We start from the raw sequence: 20707 nt of genomic DNA on the forward strand, positions 1-20707 counted from the left end.
AGATAGAAAATAGAAACGCAAACAGTTGAAAATAGGGGTTCATATTTCGTTAGTCAGTAATCCACGCAAGCGAGGCCACAGGCAAAAAAATCAACACATATATCATTTATCATAATTAACTATCCAAAATCCTTGTAACGTTTCAATTAAGTATTACAAAAAAAAATGGAACCTTACGAAAAAAAAGGCGGCTACGCAGTTGTCAAAGTAATATGACAGCTGTCAAACGGGCGGGAAAAGTGTTGTCAAATTGAGATTGACGCTTAGATTTTGGAAAATATTTTGAGAATTTTGCGGTGTTGTGGTCATAGCTGAATTTCTGTTGGTCATTGTTTACCTGGATGTGTATATTTATGGTCTAAACTTAACTTAAACACAATAATTTTGTAGCTCTTGACGTGTTGAAAGTTGTAAATGTTGTTTTTTTTATGTTTTAAAAAAGCAACGTCACGTCTTTTATCCGCGAAGAGGTAGGCAGTGGTGCATATTACGGCACGTAATGCCGCTATACAATGTATACCACTTTTCACCAATTGTGTTATAAGTCCCATGTAATAGGGGGTAAGCCTATTGCCATATACTGGGCACAATTTTATTTTAAGTCTCTAATTTTATTACGTTATTATTATTTAACATATTTTTCACATAATGTTTGATATTTTGTTATACTCGTAGGTAATGTTTGAAAGCCTTGAGCCTATTATAATTACAATTAATTTAAGCAATCGATCATGAAGGTTTCCTATTCGGAATTTCTCTGTATTTTTCGTAGCTATCTCTGTTAACCATTCTAAATATAACCTGTACAATTAGTTATCCAAATTATTACTATTATTATTTATTATGAAATCGGCAACAATTCCGCGTGTAGTGATTATTTCAATATTCATTTCCTTATTATTTTTCCTGTGCCATCTGTGCGAATTGATAATATTGTTGGATTTGTGAAATACATGTTTTTAGAGCAAAATGAGGAACCTAAAACTACTTGCACTTAAATTTGAAACATCAGTACTGGGCTTAGTAAAAAGTTTTAAACAGAGAGGAATAGAAGGAGAATAGGGAGGCATTTGCCCTGTAGTGGGACTATCTGGGCTAATATCTATCTATCTATCTACAGCATGAGATTCTTCCAAAAACAAATACGCGTGTAACACCTTTAGTATTGAAAGTATCCAAAATAGGCTAGTTTCCAACTAGTCAAATTCAATACTTTTATCGAAACGTCAAAAACAATATTTTTTATGAGTTTTATATGAAATACACACTTAATTATGACGTCTTAAGATTTTTACGTCAAATAGCAGAGTTATTTTCAAAAAATTTGCTATATAAAGTCGAAAATCAAGTAGCCAATCAAATCTGTGAATGAAAGTGTGATTATTTTTTTAATATTCTATTGTTATGAAAAGTCGAAATAATATTTATTTTACTGACGAAACTACCCAATCTGTGATTTAACGTTTCTAACCGTAAAATGTCCATCACATTTAGGACCTCCCTTAACACTCACGACGTCACCTCTACAGAGCCCAGACATTCCAGGGTCCATATAAACCAGTCCAGACTCCACACTGTTATCAGCTGCGTAAATTCTGTCAATTACGAGGAGATTCTTCGAGTAAAAAAAAAAACAGTCGAAATTTCGTGCCACCGGCGCCATGCCGAGATAACGTAGGTTGGAATAAAACCTTTTTTGTACCTTTTTCTTGAGCTCAGTCGCTTTTATGGGGACACTCGATAAGGGCCAAGTCCTTTTTCAATATGTAGGTACCTATGGCCGATGTAATTATTTTTTAGTTTCAAAGGGTTAGCTTTGGTTTTGATGATTATTTCAGTTTGTTTTCTGACTCGTTGGTCGAGTGATTTGAAGTCTTGGGTTCGATTCCCGGGTCGGGTGAAGTATTACTGTTTTTTTTTCAGTTTATAACAAGTGCGCCTGCCGGACTAGAGGTCTCGGGTTCGATTCCCGGGTCGGGTGAAGTATTACTGGGCTTTGTCAGTTTATTTATAATTTCTGTGTAGTTGCACGGAGTCTGGAATTGTGCCCAGTATATGGCAATAGGCTTACTCCTTCTTACATGGGACTTATAACACAAATGGTAAAAATTGAGTGTACATTGTATAGCGGCATTACATGCCTTCCTTTTTCTTTTAGAAGTCTTTTAAAAAAAACATTTAAAATGAGCACCTTTGTCAACCTCTACTTACATCTTTGGCGAATAACATGCGTAACATTTTGTATGTAAGTTACTATACATACATAATGTGAACAACAATAATTTCTCATGAGTTATCAACGATAATACTAATTAGTCTGATGTGCCTCTGTTTCAAAGTTCATGGGAATTTGTTTGATAACAAGTAGAGGAACAATGGACAGAATATTACTGTAAATGTACACGGTTTTATAAATAACTTGTTGAGCTTCAGGTTTTGTAATTATAAGTCGAAGTTGGAAGTTCTATCGTTTCACTACCATCAATGTGACGTGAAACAACGCTTGCGTTGTATAAGTGAGGTGACCGGAGGCCCAATCACCCCCTTCTCAATCCCCAACAACCCTTAAATTCCTAACCTTCAAAAGGCCAGCAACGCACTTGTAACGCTTCTGATGTTTCGTGTGCCCATGGGCAGCGGCGATTGCTTACCATCAGGTGATCCGTCTGCTCGCTTAATCCCAAATCCTATACAATAAGCAAACACTACAGACTACATAAAAGCATTTGCAACTTTTAAAAAACTACTAGCACACTTAACTGAGCAAAAAATACAAACACCAAAAATAGAAGATGAAAAAGTTTGAACTTCATATTCGGAAGTCAATGGGGAGATCAGATAACTGAACAACTGAACATCAGACACGCCGCGAACGCTATTGGGATAGTGTGAGAGAACCAACGCCGGAGCCTTTGATCTTATCGCGAGTTCAAGTGTTGAACCACGGTCATATTTTTGGAGTTAAATTTAAACTATTCAATGAGCTATTGATAATTCTTGAAGAGAGTGACGCGGTGGGAATTGAATGATGATTTGTAATATGTTTTGTATTGTTTCTGTTGGTTATTGTTAATCAATTGTTAAGTCTTTGACTGCCAATAGAAAAGCGTTGAAGGCAAATCCTCCGCTAACGTCGGTCACCGGTGTCCCCCGTGGCGTTTATCGTATTAAAGTATAGAGATTGTATTCTAACTGCTGTACTCAGAGTCATTTAATGGTTACTTAACCCAGTCCTTAGCAATTGTTTTCGGAACAAAATCGTTACTAAGGAATAGTTTAAGTAATCTTTAAATGTCTCTTAGTGGTATTTAAATGTCTATAAATTATTAAGAGCCTTCTTGCCATTATTCCAAATTAGCACTAATCTTAAACAAACGAAACCGCAGATCGACAATAAACTGAACTCGTATCGTCACCGCCTTTTATCCGAAAAGGTAATCAGAGGTGCACATTACGGCACGTAATGCCACTGTACAATATACACCTACTTTTCATCATTTGTGTTAAGAGTCTCACGTAATAAGAGGTGAGCCTATAGCCGTATACTGGGCACAATTCCAGGCTCCGTGCTACTACTGAGAAATTTCCGGAAAACTGATAAAAGCCGAGTAATACTTTTTCCCCAACAGGGAATAAAACCCAAGACCCCTTGCACGGCAGTCGCACTTATAATTATTAGGCAGTTGTAATTATGAAATTATAGTATTCCATACGTCTTTACTTCAATTAAAAGTATACTTTAAAAAGCTCGAATCCCTAACTAACATTCTCAAATCTCGCTTTCAATAAAGACTCCATAAACCTACACAAAAGCAGCACCAAAATTCAAATCAGAGTAAACGAAAAAGAGAAAAAAAATGATAATTTAAGGCCACTTGAAGCTAATACATTAACTGTTCGCCGCCTATCTGGTACTTTTGATCCCTATCTCAACATATTTCGACTTCCGAAATGTGGTCATTCGAATGTGGTCATTTGGAGGCGCTAAGCGGTATCTTTTGATCAAAATCACCGGAAACTGTTCGGTGATTAACATTTTTTGACGCCGGCGTTACAGGGTTAGTTTTACTGAAATTGGTGATTGGAAATTTTAATTGATATTTGTGACGATATTTTGGATCGATGTCGTGATAATTTATAGTTGTATTAAATTCAAATAAACCGGTGACTATGGGCTTATATGTATAGAGTATAATATTATGTAGAATATAAGAAGTACCTATCTATCTTATGTAAGAGGGCTTGTCATAATATCCACAAATGGCATTCGGATTAGAGAGAGATCGCTGTTTACATCTTTTTTTTGGTATAAGCCGGTAAACGAACAGACGGATCACCTGGTGGTAAGCAATCGCCGCCGCCTATGAACAACCAAAACACTAGAGGCGTTGCAAGTGCGTTGCCGGCCTTTTGAGGGGTAGGAATTTAAGGGTTGTTGAGGAATCTGGGATTGGGAAGATTCGGAGTATAAAAGATTCAAGTTTACGTCATTATCAATAGCCTATAAATAGCCACTGTTGATCAAAAGCCTCTTCTCACCAGAAAAAGGTTTAAACATTAATCACTACGTTTACTCAATGCGAGTTGACGACTTCAAACTTATAATTAGAAATAATAAGCCCAGGTTTCTTCACGATGATTTTTTTGCTTCACCGTTTGTCAATGGTATCCAAATAACCTTAGAAAGTACATACATATAAATAGGGAAAAGTCACATTGGAAGAATACCGTTGGTAGGCTTTAAACATGCGCTGAAGTGTCTTACCGCCGTACTTAGAAACATTTAATGATTACTTAATACAGGCCTTTGCAATTGGTTTTGGAACAAAATTGACACTAAGTTTAAGTAATCATTAAATGACTCTGAGTACGGCACTTAAGTACATAAAAACTAAAACTTATTTACGAACTCTTATTACGCGGACTCATACATAACCATTGCACACCACATATTAATAAACATACCCGATGCAATTTAATACCCACACTTACTAAATATCCTTTTGAAAACCGACTGCAGACTTATCTACTAGATAAGAAACGAGTATCAAGAAATATTTCCGACCAATACATATGTAACCGTCATCTGAGCATTCTTGATACTAGATCTACCCTTTGGCTACCTCCATGTGAATATCAATGTATAAGATAAAGGTCTTTTAGACCCTACATCTAGCATTTACATGTTAACGCTCCATCAATACTCGTTTGTTTATTTCATATCGAAAACTGCTCGACAGATTTGCATGAAATTGTTGCAGAGTTAAAAGGTTTTTACATAATTGTTTCTTTATTGTTGTGTGTGTTATTTATTGGTTAGAGTGAAGTGCTTATGTACATGTTTGTATAAGTTAAGGATTGTTATTTACTATGTGTTTTATGTATATAATATTGTCCATCTTTACCTAGGTATATAATTTTAGCTGAAATCTCTAAAGGATTACAAAAGGTCTTTGACCCATTAACCGCCTATGTCGCATATAAGTGACACATATTTCCATGGCAATGCCACTTGTCTGCCATATTGCTGCGACACAGAAAATGAATGATTTTTTCGTTGTATTCACACGATTGTTCCTCCTTATTTAGTGTGGTACAGTAATTAATATTTAACTGGACGCTTAAATTTCAAGAAAGAAAACTCTAGGTAAATTAATTTCATGAATATTGATTTCACAGTGACAAAAGCATAGCTGAATAGTGGAGGCCCTCAATCCTGTTGTGGTCGGTCATATCGGTGAACAGTCTTTGCGGTGGCGCATCTTTCCCGCACAGTGACAAAACTTAGTACCTATCAGTGGAAACGGTTACATAGTTTCACAGATTAGCTATTAAATCTTCGTAACAAAGCTACATAGCACATCTCTTGCGGAAAACCGTCCCTATTCAAACTAATGTACGTATTGCATTCATTTTAACTTTTATAAAACAGTCAATATAATATATTCACTTTGTAAAAATGCAATAAATTTCTGTCTAGTTTATATAAAGAATCTTAGACAAAACAAGCCAATAAATGGACGTTCCCTTTAATCCTTAATCCGCATATGCTTGTCTAATAAACGAACAGACAAACAAACAAGTTATACACATGTTAACCGTATTACCTCAGTTATCAGTTATTTGCATAAGTTAAACTTTAACTACTGGGTATTTGTTTTAGATAACGAACGGTTCAACCGAACATATGTTATAGTTAACCCTCTAAGTGGTAGCTTCACGCTGTGGTAGGTTTAGGGTAGGCAGCATTAAAGGTAATCGGTGATAATGTAGTCTAGTTACTAGAGTATTTTAATTAAATTTGTATCTTAAGTAGTTTGTAATTTTGTTGTTTTACATTAACATTTATGTTGCTAGGTCTTTATAATGCTGGCGTTACCTTTTAAGCCTATCATATAACTCACAATTTAATGGTTCATAGAATAGTGCATATTTCTAATCAATTTTAGGTACGGTAACAAAGAAAATACTTCTTAAATTCTATTTTAAATTCAAAGATTACAGATATTTTTTAAACGTTGCCCTACACTAGGTATTTCTCTTGTATCGGAGGTGCGTTTACAAACATACAAGTTTACATACAAATGCAGACACCCAGACCCGAAACAACAATATAAGGATCATACAAAGAGATGTTCCATGCTGCGAAACCCGCTACACGTTACGCTGTGGCAATCGGTAGCTTAGTCAGTGCAGTCAAAAAGAGAATATTCCACATCACTTTTCGAAAACAAAGTTGGGCCTAAGATACTTCCTTGCGGCAGTCCACTACAAAAGCCCACAAATTAACACTATAAATGTGATTGTAAACTTGTAATGCGACGATCATGGCGTCCGACACGCGCGCGCCTCTGCCTTTGTTTCGACACGTAGAAGTAGGAGTTGTAAAATTCAAATTCGTTTTTTATTATCTTTAATAAGGTGATCGGAAGCTTTTGTAGGAATTAAAAAGTATTTAAGCGTTTTAAATTATAGCTTTGTATTAGGCGTATTTTGACGTTTACTGTACGCTAGGAGATACTTGAAAATCTGTATGAATAAGAGTAAAAACCATTGCAAATGATAAAGAAAAAAAACAAACTAACCTAACCTAACCCCCAAATAGCCGGCAACACACTTCTAACGCCTTTGGTGTTCCGGGTGTCAATAGGCGGTGGCGATTGCCTTATACCATCTGTTGATCCGTCTGCTCGTTTACCGGCTTATACCATAAAATATGTACTAGGTTATTAATAGGGAAGAGACAAAATTACCCTTTTTAAAGGATCGACTTAAGTCGCAATTTATAGCAAACGCTGATGGTGGCTCACAGCTAAACCATAATTTCCCTGATATCTATAAATAGCTAGTTTTATATTCAAACAACCAATATATGCATAGTTATTAATATTAAATGTAAAAGCATAAAATCTTTATCTGAAATGATAGCATCAGCATTCAAATCATCTCCCATTACATTGGTATCTAAGTAAATACTTATATCTAGTTGTTTTACATGGTCACTTACGATATTAGAATGCAAATTATTCTCAACTTTATATATGTGTGCGGTAATGTCCTTTTTCGATTGTGTTGATGGTGTGGTAATAGATATGTCTGCTATAATCGATAGGTTTGTTTGTTTCTTCTATGTATAATTCAATAAACATATATAGGTACACACAAAAGGCTTTTTGTTTGCTAGTGAGGTAAGCAGAAGTGTAGATAGGTATATGTATATCAATATCCAAAACTAAATTTTAATGACATTTTCGATTTTTAATACGCTAAACTTTAAACATAATTTCTCACTGCATTCTGTATCTATGTTTTTTCTAAACTACTACAAATACAACAGCTTAATAGACCAGAATATCGCATCTTTTTGATTTAACTCAATAACCTCAAACTACGAACGTCTAAACGAGCACCAAGCTTCACAGATGGACAGACTGACAGATTGTATATATTAGTTTATTTGTTGATATATTAAAAGTACCCATTTATGGTTTAATTATAATAACTTTTACTAAAGAACGAATAGGTATACCAAATATTCTCAAAACGAAATGCCACACGATTTTTTCGTACAAATGTGCTGGACTATAAATAAAACTACTTTAAATTGACTTATGAATTAATTCGGCACTCGTTAACGTCTCTTACAGTAGGTAGTTTCATTAATAAAATAACGACTAGAAAATTACTCTTAGAATGTATTCTAGTAGCCAATGGCAATTAAATAAGAAAAATATCATGTATCATATAAATTAATCAAAGATCAAAAGCAAGCGACGAAGTTAATTAGAAAAGAATTTTTATTAATATTATTGTATAATGATTATTTAGTTTTAAATCTATATAACATAATGAATTTTATTGTTATCTTTCCTTAAAATTTATTTTTACCATAAATGCACATTATAAAATTGGTAACTCTCAATAATAATAACATTTATTAAATATTCATCTGTCTACAAGGAAATAAAATGTTATTTATTTTAAAAATATTCATTATTTTATTTTATTATTCATTTTTTATTTTCGTAAAATATAATAATGAAAGTTATATTTGAATTCTTATTTCCAAATGCTGTGCTATCGTGTAGCTCACAAGAGGTGGCCATGTTTTTTTTCTATCGTCGGCAATGGAAAACGGGTTGCAGTATAAACACCATGGTGAGATGCTACCGACTTCGCACCCCCATAAAACCTTCTGGTGGTCTATGGAGGTGCCTTTTAGTCCATGCTCATAAAAAAGTAGTGACCCATACTTTTGTGCCACCGAATTTAGGATGATAAATAGTTTTTGAGTGATATTTTTTATGAGACTGCTTCAGATCCAGTTTACGTTATTTGAAATTTGAATTTTTAATTTATTTTTGTATAGAAAGACCAGCTGCGGTCATCTGTTTATTTGATGGTAAGTAAAATATTGCTAATTTTGGAATTATTTTTATAATCACATATTTATAAATTCAATTTATCACATTCTATAAAATCTGATCATTAATTAAGCAAGCGTGGTTCATTATGTTCAAATCTTCTCCGTAGGAGAACGTCTTTGTTCAGAATTAACCACAAAAGAAAGATAGAAATAAGACAAAAGATATATTGGCTGTTGATGTGATATCGACGTGTTAACTTTAGTTCCAAGTCTGCGTCTAAAGGGTATGTTAATATGTGTGTAAATGCACCCACGTACAGGAGACAATTCTATTGAGGGAGTTAACAAAAAATACTTCATACTTAATTAAGTAGAAATAGAAAATATTCTTCTTCTTCACAATGAGCACCGGAGCTGCGGATTACTTAGCGGGTTTACCGGGGCTTCGGTTCGAAAAGCAATAGTAGCAACTGGGCAATTTTTGGTCAGTAAGAGTCTGACACTCCCTCTCGCCTCGCCCAAAGCAGGAGAAGACAGTGAATGATTTTCCCCCTCAAAAAAAAACCTGTAGGTACCTGAGCTAACTAACTATGCTCATGGTATTTAGACATTTTCACACATACATACATACATAGTCTTGTTGTCTTGTTAAAACAGACGTTCCCCAGTGGCAAGCACTTTCTTTAATTATTTGTTTACTGGTTAGCATGCAGTGAAGGTTTTATAGCTGCAGCCTTCGAGATATTCTGCTAAATAAATAAGCACATGAGGCTTGCACGTGTCGTGCAAAATTTTTGCCAAATAGGTATGTATTTGACTAAGCTGTGGATTGATTTTGATCCTTATGTTACACTAATCACACTTAATATTATAATTGTCAATGTTGATTCATTTGGATATTTTCAAAGTCATAATCAAAGTATTTAGGTATTTGTGAATACATAGGGTACTTATATTATAGGTTGTAGGGTATGCTGCTATAAATAAAGAGATTCTGTTTTGCTTTGGAAAGCGAGCATTAATTGACTAAAAAAAATGTATGTTTACCCAATCACGCACTAACTATTGAACGGATTTTGATGAAATTTGGTATACAAACTTGGTATGAGCAGAATTCTGAAACCGCTGACAGAAAATAGTGAAAAATATACATAAAATAACAGTAGCTTTTTTTTAAGAGAAGAAAATCATCCAATGACTTCAACCGCCTTGGGCGATGCGAGAGAGAGTGTCAGACTCTTACTGACTATAAACCACACCGTTCCTACTCCTTCCCTTCGAGTCGGAGCCCCGGTCAACCCGCTAGGTACTGCCCTACTGGGAAAATAACAGTAGCGATAATTATATAAATTATCGTAACTACATAAAAATACACCAATTAAATTAAACTATCTGTCCTTTAAACAACTTCTTACTAATGGTCCAATACTACAATTAATTCATGTCAAAATTAAAAATATAAACGATTAATTAAATTTCACAATTAGCCATTATATTTAGTGACTACATAGATATACTTTTAAAAATTTCACGACACTAATTACACGAAGTAATTTGGCTTGACATTTTTTATAATAATTTAATTTGACATTTAAAAATAACTGGCACTCATATAAATGGGTAGGTAGCCACAAATAATTAATTAAAAATAATAGAATCGACCGTTGCTATAAAATTCCATGTGCTATCGTTTCATCTGCGTAGATTGTTTAAATTCTTAAAATAAATACGTGTTTTGTGTGATTTGTCGCAGTAACTACTTCTATATATTTGAAAAGTAACATTTTACATATAAAGGTAATGAAAATAAAGCGTTTTTTGCAAAATATAATAAAGTAGGTAAGTAATACCAGCAGAGCATTTGTCCTACTTAAAGTTTAAAATTTAGTTTTCTATCTATTTATGTACATTTCTCTATATAAGTATCAACAACATCAACAGCCTAAAAGTGGCCACTGTTGACTAAAGGCCTTTTCTCACACAGAGAAGGTTCGAGCATTCACCACACTTGCTCAATGCGGGTTGGCGATTTCAAACTTATAATTCGAAATTATAAGCCCAAGTTTCCTCACGATGTTTTCCTTCACCGTTTGTCAATGGTGTCTAAATAATCATAGAAAGTACATATAACTCGGAAAAAGTCACATTGGTACTACTTGCCGTTGGTAGGTATCGAGCCCGCACCCTCATGCATGAGAAGCGGGCGTCTTAAACCCCCATAAACATGCATATATTTTGACATAAAGTCCAAAATAACCCAACACAGCCGTAGCAGTAGACTGTACCTAAACAACAATAATTCACTCTATCAAATAAATTCCCCGCGTAACCCTCTAATGGGTAGATACGCTTGCACTGCCAAAAATAATGCCCCGGTCCAAACGACCCCGGTTTATAAATCTCCCTCTTTCTGTCGTAAGATTGGATGGAATCCCCATTATTTGATTAAGTGCCTACACTAAAATTTTCGGCACGCTGAAAATTTTATCTTAAATTTTATTTTTGTTGTGTTTAAAGTATTTTAATATTGTGTGCAAGTAGTTATACATTTTTAGGTAAATTCTTCTTTTGTAGATCTGAATAGGTTATGGTACAAGCCGGTAAACGAACAGAAGGATCACCCTATGGTAAGCAATCGGCACTGCCCGTGGATACTCTAAGCTCCAGAGGCGTACCTAACAAGTGCGTTGCGCGTCTTTTGGTGGTTAGGAATTTGAGGATTGTTGGGGATTCGAGGTTTAGGCAGTAGGCATTTGGGCCTCCGGTAATTTCACTCACACGACGACACACAACGTAAGTGTTTTTTCACGTCGATTTTCTGTAAAGCCGTGGTATCACTCATACGGCCCATTCGTACCGAAGTATGGCTCTCCTACACTAAGACACATACATATACCTACATAATATAGTAACATTTTAAGTCCTACAAATAGGTAACAAACCTTAAACTACACCGGACACTAGTCTAAGCTAGACACATACTACTCTGAAACTTTAAAAAACTGAAAAAAAAAAACCATTTAAAACTGCTTTGCCTGACCACTGAACTAGTGTACCGTTACCTATTTAAGTTAATGTGTTAAAATTCATTATTTTATTTTATGAATAACACCTGTAGACTTTAACAGTATTTGCTAAAAACAAAATGTGAGTCTTATTTATTAAAAAAAAAACATAGAATATTTAGTACCTATGGCCCTATAATAGGATAATAATATATTATGTTAATGCATTAAAATAATAATATAATAGCGTGCGATGTAACTTTTATGTGAATAGCGGCATCGTTATAAATATAGTTATAACGGGATTTTAATTCTAACATAATGTTTCTTAAAAGCCCTTTATTTTTATAGCATAAAAGGAACTTATAAGTAATTTGGTCGCAAAAATGTTTGATAGACTTAACTGATAAAATCTAGGCTATAAACATTTACTTTGTTTAACGTTCCTATACGGCTTTATAAAGGGACTGGTTATGAGACGATTTTATTTTAATAATAATATTATAAGAGACTATTTTTTATACATAAACACAGTATATGAAGTTTTGAGGACAATACATGGTTTACAAAGTTGTAGGCCATTTGCCATACGTACGTACCTATTCGAAATACATATATATATGTTGCAATAAGACAATATATACCGTAACATACAAAAGCGATTCTTTACTATTTCACTAGGAATATAGATATAAAATGGTCGAAGTTTAGTGAAATACTTGTACTACTAGATCAAGTTTAGTGTTATAAATATCTTAGGGTTTGTGCCAACGGCTAGTACCAATGTGACATTTTCCAAGTTATAAGTTACAATAAATACAAGTTGTTTAAATCAGAAATAACAACATAACAGTCGATTATTAGTTATGTAGACTTTTATTTTGTTTTTCTATAAGTAATGCAATTTGTCGCCATTGGGACATTCAGCATAGTTTTGTCTAATAAATAAAAGCGTGCGTATTAGTAGCTATTTAGTTTAGTGTTTTTAATAAGTTATTGTGATTTTAACCGCACTAAGCGATTTTGTGTCTAAGATAAATGATAAATTATATTTATTTTTGCAAATAGGTTACAATGTAACTCTTTTATACGTCAATAGGAGTGTCTGAGTGTCAATATAAATAAATTGAAAAACAATATTCCATGGTCAAGTAAATGATAAATAATTTCGACGTCAAGATAATTAATTTTCTCTAGAACACAGCTTACTGCCCCCAATCTTAGTTTACCTTGATATAATTGTAAGACAGTCGCACAAAGCCTTGGGTTCGTTGAAATATTGACTCGTTGGAAGTTGCGAATACATAGCTTTGTATGTGTTGAACTAAATATACGTATATATACTTATATATGTACTCGTATATAAGGTGTTCTAAAAGTTTTTGCCACGGCTTTAATTCATTGTAGTGTTGTGTTTAAAGATTACAATAGTGAAAAATTTCGTACCCCGGACCAGTTAACTCAATTTGAGAACATACATACATACATAAATATCGTCACGCCTTTAATCCCCGGAGGGGTAGGCAGAGGGGCACAATATAGCACGTAATGCCACTGTATTAACCCACTTTTCACAAATTCTGTTGTAAGTTCCATCTAATAGGTGGTGAGCCTATTGCCATATACCGGGCACATTTCCAGACTCCGTGCTACCACTGAGAAATTTTCGAAAATCCGAAAAAAGCCCAGTAATACTTCGCCCGACCCGGGAATCGAACCCGAGACCCCTTGCCCGGCAGTCGCACTTGCAACTACTCGGCCAACGAGGCAGTACTCTACTCTGCATAAAGTGGTTCACAAATTTTGCACGATAGGTACGTCGCTTCGTCAATGAAACCAATTGAAAGAAATGAAAACAATAATAAAAGAGTTAGTTAATAAAAGATCTTCGATTGAGTTTGTTATGAATGACATAACAAACTTAAACATAGATATTTTTGTATGAAAAAAATACTCATAATCAATAATTTATATTTATTTACTATTGTAATCTTCAAACACAACACTACCTCCCATTAAAGCCGTGGCAGATACTTTTAGAACACCTTATATAGGTATACAAAATCTCGCTCAGTTGTTTTGCAAAATTTAAGGCAGTTAAATTCAATGGTATTTTAAATGACATTCCATGATGTGTTTTTAACTCTTAAAACCGACATTTCTGCTTAATATAAATTCCAGCTATTATAACAAAATACCTAATAATTTTATACAAATTATACTTTTTATGTGAAAAACATTCTTCTACTAAAAAAAAGAGAAACGAGTTAGTTAGGTACTTACTTAGCGTTCTTTACACCAATAGGTACCTACCTACAGATGATTATAATTAGATAATTATCTAAAGTAATTTGATCTTTAAAGCTTCTAATTGGTCTCAATTACATTACAGTAAATATAATTTAATCTATTTTATTTTTCAAGTAAAATTAAGTTTATTTTATACAGTATTTTAATGTTAAACATAATAAATATAAATATATTCTTTTATAATATAACAGTATATTAGTGCTGATATTTCATTATCTTTTGAAATAAAAATAAATATTTGAATGTAGGTATTTTTTTAAAGTTAATAATAAAAAATAAAATATGATGATAAATATAGATTTATCATCATATTTTATTTGTAAATAGTTTGATAGTTGTAAATAGTATGAAAATAGATACCATATTTCACACATTATAACTTATAATTTAGTTTTAATTAAATTTTAAACTAAACTTAATAGAAAATATAGAATATAAGTAATAAATAAAAACAAATATCTTCCATAAATAAAAATAAATACAAAAATACCGTAGACGGTGAACCCACGCGACGTTGCCGGTTGATAATTTGGAATAATTGTCACCTTTCTCTTTAAAGCTGATCGGATCCGAACCGGTATCGAACCGGGTGTCGCATGCACGCCACCTATACGGTCACTCAATAATTAGATTAACACCTCACTGTACTAACAATGTGCTGGGAATTTTGTCATTTTAAGACTTATGCATTTAGCTGAGAGGTAATGTAGGTAACTTGCTTTTTTACGGAATAGAGGGCAAACGAGCAGACGGGTCATCTGATGGTAAGCAATACCAGAAGAGTCACAGGGACGTTGCCGGCGACTCAGTGTTTTTTTTAGCAATGTTAGTCTTTTTGTTTCCTAAGAGGTAGACAGAGGTGTACACTACGGCACGTTATACCACTGTAAATTGTACACCCACTTTTCAACATTTAATTTTGTGTCATAAGTCATATGTAATAGGTGATGAGCCTATTGCCATTTTACTGGGCACAATTCCCGACTTCGTGCTACTATGAGAAATTATCTAAAAAAAGCCAAGTAGTAGGTACTTTGCCCGACGATTAGTTCCATAAGAATCTACACTTTGAAACGAGCAAATAGCTTCACTAGAGGACTGACCAACAGACAGACATTTTTTTATATTTTAATATTTGCTTTGACGTTCAAAAGTGCCTTCCTGATCTATTTGAAATAAATAATTTTGACTTTGACTTTACTTAAACCATTCCTTAGTAACGATTTTGTATCGAAAACAATTGCTAAGGACTGGGTTAAGTACCTATTCATTAGATGACTGAACGATAGTAAGTGAGGTAATATTTGGATGGTGTTTGCAAAAAAAAAACATTTTTTTTATATTTGTCCGACTTTGTGTAACCGATGTATTGACAGATTGTTGTTTATTGTTTTGCTTAGATATTGATTAAAAAATTAAAGAAATAGGTATTAATATGAATAAGTCATACCGTCCTAACCAAAAACTAAATGTAGGTAAGTGGAATAATTAAAATAATATTGTTGAAAATAAAATAGCCTAGATCATACTCAAGAGATAGGCTATCAATCGGCGATCAGAAAAATATTTTGTTTTGTAAATCTATTGCTACAACTAAAAACAACAACAAATCACCAGGGCCGCATTTAGAAAATTGTATTAAATAAAAATGGTACTCACTGGGCATCATTTCGACGTGTGATGAGGTGTCCATGATATTGTGGTGGTGCATCATGTCGGGTGGGGACTGGACCAGTCCACCACCGCCCCCACTGGCCATCACCATCACTGACGCAGTTATATCGTCACCGGTGATCACCTTTAATACTTTTAACTAATGATCCCTTACAAAAAACCGCTAACACCCGGTTTTTTTTATTTCGACTATATTTTTTCTATTTTTCCTACCAACAGCTCGCTTTGTGTGCTTCGAAAACTGGATCCAGTTGTTTATTTATTGCAATGACATCACACTGTATGAATATAAATGTGTTTTACCAAAGTCTACTATGTTACACTCGGATTAAAGTTCCTTTTCAAACACTATAGTCTATCACAAACGGAATACACCAAAATGTTGTATTAGGCTTAAATAAAAATTCCACTAATTACTGTTAGGCACTTCGACATTTTATTTCTACAAAAAAAATTGTTCGTTTGTCACGCACGTCGTGTGCCCGCGCCGGCCAAGCCCACACTGCCGTATTATATCTATAATTCTATGGATCGACTCGAAAGCGCATGAGCAGACCGTCCTTCGCTCCGATTGGTGGGATCGTAGAACGCCTATTGGCAACGAGCGCGCTGATTGGCAGATAGCTTCCCATTTTCCCGCCCAAATCGACGGTGCCCTTACAAAATGGCGCTCCCTACAGCCTTTTGATGCTTTTTTGAACATTTTATTCGGTAAAAAATAATCCGGTTCGGATATAATGAGCATGATTTATGATTTTGATCCGTCGACTCGGTATGTTTTATTTTTTTTTTTTGTACTTTTTTTATAATCTTGCCATGTTAATCTTTGGTGTTTCGTGTTTTGTTTTTGATTAATCGCGAACCAATTTTTGTTTGATCCGGACTGTGTGTGGAAGGTATTATTTATGTTCTGCTTTGGTTTGTTCGCTGAATTTTAAATGAGCGTCATTACTGGTTTTGATTTTATGGGGGCCTTTAGATATTATGTAGGTAGCTAAGTTCCTAGGCTGTGTAGTGAGGTTAGGCGCGACCTATTTGATGGGAGGTGCGTTTTATTGATCGCATTTGGAGTTTCTGTGTCAGACGGGGATGAGACTGGGGCGGATCAGCTGCTCGTCAGCGAATAATTTAATAGATTGCGTACAAATTGTACGATAGCTTTTGTTTTCACTCGCGGTTGCTGCTAAGGGCTTAATTTAAACTGTAGGTATCTCAAACACAATTAGGTATTTCTTAAAGTTAGTATTTTGTAAGTAAGTAAGTTTAGTTTGATGAAAACTGTTTCTCAAATACTATTATTTCTTAGAGTTAATATGTTGGTAAATTCAATTGTTTTTTCTTAAATTAAGACGATTTCTCGTATTTTTTTTCGTACAATTTGGTTATAGGAGAGAATAATTCGTTATCCGTTGAAATGTGAATATTTAAGATGAGGATATACCTAAGAGAGAATTCATGAGCTTTATGAAAGCGGTAGAAAGATTCTAAAGTTTATTTTCACTAAATCTAGAATTATTCTTAGTATTTGGAGATTTTCTATAGAATCTCTTCTTCTAACTCTTTCTATAGATATCTTTTATAGGCATTGATTCGCCACTAAATTACATTTAAGGTAACAATACTAGATAAAATACTAATTTCCTATAGATAGAATACAGGTTAATAAAAATTTTCTATTTAAAGGTTGTCTGGAAAAAATCGCCGTGTGTGATAAGACCGCCCATTGTACTCTAATTACTATTAATTACAATGTAAATGTGTTCTATGTATGTGTGCAATAAAGTATAAAATAAATAAATACAGTTCAGTACACTCTGCCTACCCCTTCGGGGATGAAAGGCGTGACGTTATAAAAAAAGTTTTCAGTAATAAATCAGTGATCACTATCCAAACATATACCTACTTACTTTATTCAAAATATTTATACATATAGCCATGTATAGCCAGAAAAAAAAATAGAATTTATTTTTAGTTTTAGTTTTAATGGCGTCTATGTTTAGACCACTTAACACTATAGTTAACAGGCGACGCATTCTAATTCTACGGCAGTATTTTATAAAACTATTTTGGACTAGTGTTGCCCAAATGCAAGAACAAGACGAGACTTAGCCAGTCTTGGTCTTGGTCTTGCGCCAATACACCAGGTCTTGGTCTTGGTCTTGGTCTTGCGCTCCCAGTCTTGGTCTTGGTCTTGGTCTTGCAGCAAGAGTCTTGCAAGTCTTGCAATTACCTATTAGTCTATTACTATATATTAAAGTTTACTTCAAATCTTAGAAAAACGTATTAGAATTGGAACATTGTGAGCTTGAGTTAACATAGTCATAGTAAAGATCAAGCAGATTAATAAATAACTGAAGATTTGATAAGAAATTCGAAAAATCAACTGACCTATATGTCGTTTTCCATGGAAGTAACTGTTTCTTAATAAACATTTATGATTTATAAGCTTACATTTGCTAAAACATGTAAAAAAACCATATAAGTAATCAATATTATAATATATACTTACTAGAATGAATTAATATGACATCTACTACCTATCCTTACCATTTTATCCTAATCATAATACTACTTGCGTGATCAGTATAATGTATTCATTTTCATTCTAACCACTCTGAAACTTATTTATTCTTTGGAACACCTGTAGGTACTCTTAAAATTCGAAATTGCATGAGTATACCTACGCCCTATGGCGGCAATCAAATAGTGTCAAATGTTATGATTTCGGCGTGGCGGCAACGATTGTTTTAGATTTCAAAAGAAGCCGCCGGCGCGTGTATCATAACCATGTACTTCCGAAAAGCGGCAAATTTCTTTGAGAAGTAAGTACAAAACCTTTGATGCCGCATTATCAAAGTACCGATGGTTAAAACATAACTATGCATGCACTCAGTTTGATTTTAATATGTAGATATTTTTTTATTCGCTATGTTTATAGTATTAGTCGTAATGCGCATAGGTCCAGTTTTTCATATTCTTTGATACAGTTTTTTGCGTCTCATAGAATTCCTAAGCGTACCTACCTATACACCAAACTGTTACACCTAACTACTCAGTGAAATAGCGCGAAGTCCTAGCTGCAAGACGCAAGAGTCTTGCAGGCTATGTCTTGTTCTTGCTCAAGTCTTGCACGGTCAGTCTTGGTCTTGGTCTTGCTAAAAATACGCGGTCTTGTTCTTGGTCTTGGTCTTGCAAAAACGCAAGAACAAGACCAAGACTGCAAGACCAAGACTGAATTTGGGCAACACTATTTTGGACATACATTGATGGATTGCAAAGGAGATAATTTATATGGTTTTGTGTAATGGGGTAATGGAATTCTAAATTACTTAATAGTTTTGACATCGGAGTTAGTATTTTGTTTATTTTTTAGTTTTTTTATTATTGTAATTAGTTCAGATGTAAAGTAGTATGTCTTATAGCTGTTGACACTTAAACTAACTTAGGTACTTGTTAGGTATATTGCCTACACGTAAATAAATTCAAAGAGCCAAAGCTAAAATTACTATAAAAAATATTCAGTTAGTAGGGTATTAAAAATTTAATAAGTCAATACATTTTTTATAGAAGAAAAGTTTTGAATGCGTTTCTGGATTATTTAAATTTGATATAACACTAATGTGCTGATAAAAAAACCCTTTTTAGGGTGAAAAATCATCCAATGACTTCTCCCACCTTGGGCATGGCGAGAGGGAGTGTCAGACTCTTACTGACTAAAAACCATCCCGTTCCAATCCTGCTTTTCGAGACAGAGCCCCATTAAACTCGCTAGGTATTCCGCAGAAAAATCGCTGGTAGGTACAATTTATTCTTTAAATAAGAAACCTACTTCCTTAATAAACTGCATAGGCAGATCTCTAGATAAAACCATCAATACCTTCCTAACAAGCCTGTCACCTATCTATCGGCGCCTACACTCGATACTGGCAAAAAACAAACACATTTTAAAACAAAAAATCATCAAATTTCTCCCCTTAATTACTTCATCAACGATGTGTGAGGTGACGCAAAAAAATGGCGCCGAGTGTTCGCGCCAAAAAGTCGTTAAGCACAGATAAAATAGCGACATAGATAACATTATCTTTGGAGCAGATGTTTGGCAGAATGGATTTTTTAAGAAGTTATTTTTGGTATTTCCTTTTCCTTTCTCTTTTATTAGGGTTTAGAAGTAAGTAGGTGTATTTTTTTATATTTAAAATAAGTTTGTACATTAAGTTATTAACCCTTATGTAGAACAAGATAGTCACTAATTTATTAGGACTTAGATTTTATTCGGTGTAGGGAACTTGCTCATGTACTGTTGCAAATTAATAATTTGTTCTTCACTCTGGGACAACAACACATCTTTCACTTTTGTTTTTTAACCGACTTCCCAAAATACAGGAGGTTCTCAATTCGGTTTTTTTTTCTATGTACACCGATTACGTAGAGATTTGCGGGATTCTTGCGTTATCCTTTTTTTCCGGCGCGGATTAGCTGAAATATAGTCCCATAAAGATTTGTTTCAGATTGGTTCAATAGTTTTTATTTAATCACAAACTCCCATCCTTTACAAAACAAAGTAAAAACATCGACTGCACGGTTGGTGCGGTGGCTGGGCAACTGGCTGCCGCGCAACGGGTAGCGGGTTCGATTCCCGTACGGAGCAACTCTTTGTGTGATCCACAAATTGTTGTTTCGGGTCTGGGTGTCATGTGTATGTGAACTTGTATGTTTGTAAACGCACCCACGACACAGGAGAAAATCCTAGTGTGGGGCTACGTTTTTAAAAAAAAAATCGAAATACTTACCATCTACAAAATGTCTCAAACACCGTTCAACATTATCACCCCAAAATCCGAATTCGCAATCA

The 20707-nt window shown here is 34.1% G+C and overlaps 1 protein-coding gene and 1 long non-coding RNA gene across 5 annotated transcripts in view; both read right to left on the bottom strand.

Annotated features, from left to right (window-relative positions):
* LOC118279358 (insulin gene enhancer protein ISL-1) overlaps window positions 1-16356 on the bottom strand; it is a 47158-nt gene extending 30802 nt beyond the window's left edge. For 3 of the 4 annotated variants that reach the window (XM_035599034.2, XM_035599035.2, XM_035599033.2), the window contains exon 1: window positions 15841-16350. In XM_035599034.2, coding sequence (XP_035454927.1) covers window positions 15841-15946 — 106 coding nt within the window. In that variant the 5' untranslated portion in view covers window positions 15947-16350. Of the gene's footprint in view, window positions 1-15840 lie in introns of all 4 variants that reach the window. The other variant, XM_035599036.2, reaches the window with a different exon arrangement.
* Window positions 16357-18805: 2449 nt separating this feature from the next.
* On the bottom strand, window positions 18806-19109 carry LOC126911363 (uncharacterized). Its single transcript, XR_007705892.1, has 2 exons — window positions 18908-19109; window positions 18806-18874 (listed from the first exon to the last, which is right to left on the bottom strand). It is a non-coding gene; the product is annotated as an uncharacterized LOC126911363 (long non-coding RNA).
* Window positions 19110-20707: the final 1598 nt, after the last annotated feature.

This window comes from Spodoptera frugiperda, chromosome 14, assembly GCF_023101765.2.
Source record: "Spodoptera frugiperda isolate SF20-4 chromosome 14, AGI-APGP_CSIRO_Sfru_2.0, whole genome shotgun sequence".
Taxonomy (NCBI): domain Eukaryota; kingdom Metazoa; phylum Arthropoda; class Insecta; order Lepidoptera; family Noctuidae; genus Spodoptera; species Spodoptera frugiperda.